General features: G+C 39.3%; 1 protein-coding gene across 5 annotated transcripts in view; it reads left to right on the top strand.

Annotated features, from left to right (window-relative positions):
• Window positions 1–2,756, top strand: part of tcf7 (transcription factor 7) — a 69,175-nt gene extending 66,419 nt beyond the window's left edge. For 3 of the 5 annotated variants that reach the window (XM_017419964.3, XM_017419965.3, XM_037979016.1), the window contains one exon: window positions 549–765. In XM_017419964.3, the coding sequence (XP_017275453.1) occupies window positions 549–616 (68 nt within the window). In that variant the 3' untranslated portion in view covers window positions 617–765. Of the gene's footprint in view, window positions 1–524 lie in introns of all 5 variants that reach the window. The other 2 variants (XM_017419959.3, XM_017419967.3) reach the window with 2 other exon arrangements.
• Window positions 2,757–2,972: the final 216 nt, after the last annotated feature.

The raw sequence follows: 2,972 nt of genomic DNA, 5'->3' as shown, positions 1-2,972 counted from the left end.
TCATTTTCAATGAGAAAAAAAATGGCAGAAAAAGCTAAATATCTGAAACAGCCGAAATTGCACCAATACCAAAAGTCATAGCGGTCTTGTCATTAATGAGCTGAACGTTTTGATATATGAACGGTTGAAATAGCTGAAAAATTGCAGAACGAGTTAGATGCCGAAAAACGTACGGAATAGTGAAAGAAGAATAATAGATAAGAAAGAGAAACAGGAAAACAATGGTGTGAATACTTAATAGCATTCACAGAATAAGAGTTGAAGAGTTGCAGTTTTGGAGATACAGAGTTGTCAGTCAAACGGCAACATGTTTAATCATTTAAAGTGTTTAAAGCACTTTTAAACAAAACATGACCGAGCTGAACTAAAAAAAGAGTCAAAATAAGCAGAACAGACTGAAAAGTCGAGATTTATTCTAATCCTTTGTCGTCTGTGAGCGTTTGTCTCCATGTTCATTGACCTCGGTGTGAATCTGCATCTCCACTGACGCCTGCTGACGTTTCCCATCCACACTTTATTCACAGATAACTCTCTCTGACTGTTCCTAGGAGGAAAAAGAAGTGCATTCGCTACCTTCAAGGAGGAGGCTGCCCCAGCCCAGCTTCTTCAGATCTAAGTGCTATAGACTCTCCCCCCTCCCCTTCTCCTGCACGCCACCGCCTCTACCAGCGGCCCCCCTCCCCGGGCTGCTCGCCGCCGCCCAGCTCCCCGTCGACGCGCCTCCCCCCGTCTCCGCACACACGCTCGCACGCACGCTTCCCCCCGGAGCAGTCTGCCGGCAAGCGGGCGGCGGACTTCCGCCAGCCCGCGGCCAAACGCGCCCACGCACACCTGGAACTGTCGGGCAAGCAGACGCTGTGCTCCACGGTGCTGTCTGCCGCCAAGGTGGCAGGACTGTCCCTCAAAGTGCTGACAGAGACTCACTGATCGCTAACGCGTCTCACCCCGCTCGCCTCAGCCTCCTCCAGAGCCATGAAGACCCTCCTCCTCCTCCTCCTCCTCGCCTGCCTTCACTCTCACACGGAACAGTGTTGCTGCTGGTTTCCTCCACAAAAATCTGCATTTTTAACACGTTTTCAAGCAATACCGGTGTCTCGAGTCGTCTTAACTCCCCAAACAGATGGGTGATTTGATTAGACTGCCTGTTTGTAAATGATGATATTTAGTTTTCATCACGTTTATGAAGTTGGGATGTTTTTTTTTTAAATTATTATTATTATTTGTTAGGAGAGTGCACAAGCAGATCTGCAGGTTGGCTGAAGATGAATCAGGCAGCCAGCTACACCACACCACATAACACAGACGCTAAATTAATGAGCAGAACAAAAATCTGTTCTTTGGCTCAAACACCTGCAGTTAAACAAACCTGTAATTATAAAATCATCTCATGATGACAAATGACAAAGTTGCAACCTCATGCAAGATGTCACACTCAGTGTTTGTGTGTTTTAGTAAATATCGGTAAAATCAACTGAGTTATAACCATTTTTTTTTTTTTTTTATGAAAGATTCATTAAAATCCGTCCAATGCTTTCTGAGATATTTTGGTTACAGGCCGAAACGGACACAAACTTTTATCGTCTGCCTGCTGACTTTGTGCTTCGTGACAATCAACCGCTCTGCAGAAACGTTCCTGTTAGATTATTATTGAGTAAAACTTTTCTTTAAACGTTAGCCATAAAGCATCTCTAACTCTGACTAAACTGTTAAATAATGTGGAAAGCAGGGACCAGCAATGACTCCCCTAACCTGACCAGCAGAACCCAAGATTTCAAAAGAAAAATACCTTTTTTTAAGATGAAATGTCACAAATTGTTCATTTATTTAGAGCAGGTAACAAGGATCCCCAAGTCACTTCTTTTAGGCACTTTTAGGCTAAAGATCTCCAGCTTCAGCTGTTATATTTTATGTTTTTATTCCTTTTTTTTTTTTTTCTCTACCACTCAAGTAATTTTTAATGTCAAATGTTTTCTCAAAGAGAAGAGTGGGGTTTTAAAATCTCTTGGCTGTTTTTATTATTATTATTTTGGTCCGTTAACCTTTCTGCAGTTCTGCAAACTAATCTGAGACCAAATCGGTACTATTATATTGCATCGTGTTGTAAAGTTTTATATTATAAATAAACTTTTGTATGTTTTTATGAAAAAAAAAAGTTACTTTAAAAAGAAAAAAAAAATGAGCAAAGATTCCTATAGTTTTGACCTTTTTCTAAAAGCAATGTTTTGTGTAGATTTTGTTTTTTTTTTTGAGTCAAGTGTTCAAACTATACCTGTGCATGTTCCAGCTTTATTGTTACATTTCTATATTTTGCATCTTCAGCCTCAGCTTCTTACTGTGGATAAAATGTGGGCTGAGCTGCTGTGTCGTCGCCCTCCAGCAGGGGGAGCTCCTGTGTTAAAAATGGCTTGTTGAAATTCGAGGTTCAGGCAGAAACACCTCTGAGATGTCTTTGTATCTTTCAACTCCTGATGGATTCCTCCTTTTTTTGTTTTGTTTTGATGTAATAAAAGTGTTTTGAATTTCTCTTCCACGGCTGCAAAATGAGAACTTCAGAAAAATAAAATTAAAATGGATTAAAGCTTGCAGCGTCAATGCAAAAAAAAAAAAAAAAAAAAAAAAAAAAAAAACTAACACACACTGTCCGTTCAATAGGTTTTATTTACTCCTTCAATGTATTTAATCATCCCAAATAAAAAAAAAAATTAAAAAAACAGCATGAAAGCTTATCTACGTTTTCAAAGCCAAACAAACTCAGTTAAACCTGCGTGACGGAAGATAAACTTCACTTTTTCCTTTTAACAGCTCATCTTATACAGTTTCACAAAACGGACACATTTACAGGTTAAGAAGAACATTCACCCTCATTTTCCAAAGTCATTTTATTTAATTCAGTGAAACTAAAACATCTCCAGTAAAAATAAAAAATAAAAATAATAGAACTGGGGAAATCTAGAAGGAGAATTAGATTTTTT

This window comes from Kryptolebias marmoratus, linkage group LG13 (assembly GCF_001649575.2).
Source record: "Kryptolebias marmoratus isolate JLee-2015 linkage group LG13, ASM164957v2, whole genome shotgun sequence".
Taxonomy (NCBI): Eukaryota; Metazoa; Chordata; class Actinopteri; order Cyprinodontiformes; family Rivulidae; genus Kryptolebias; species Kryptolebias marmoratus.
This window is presented reverse-complemented; position numbering and strand designations above follow the sequence as displayed.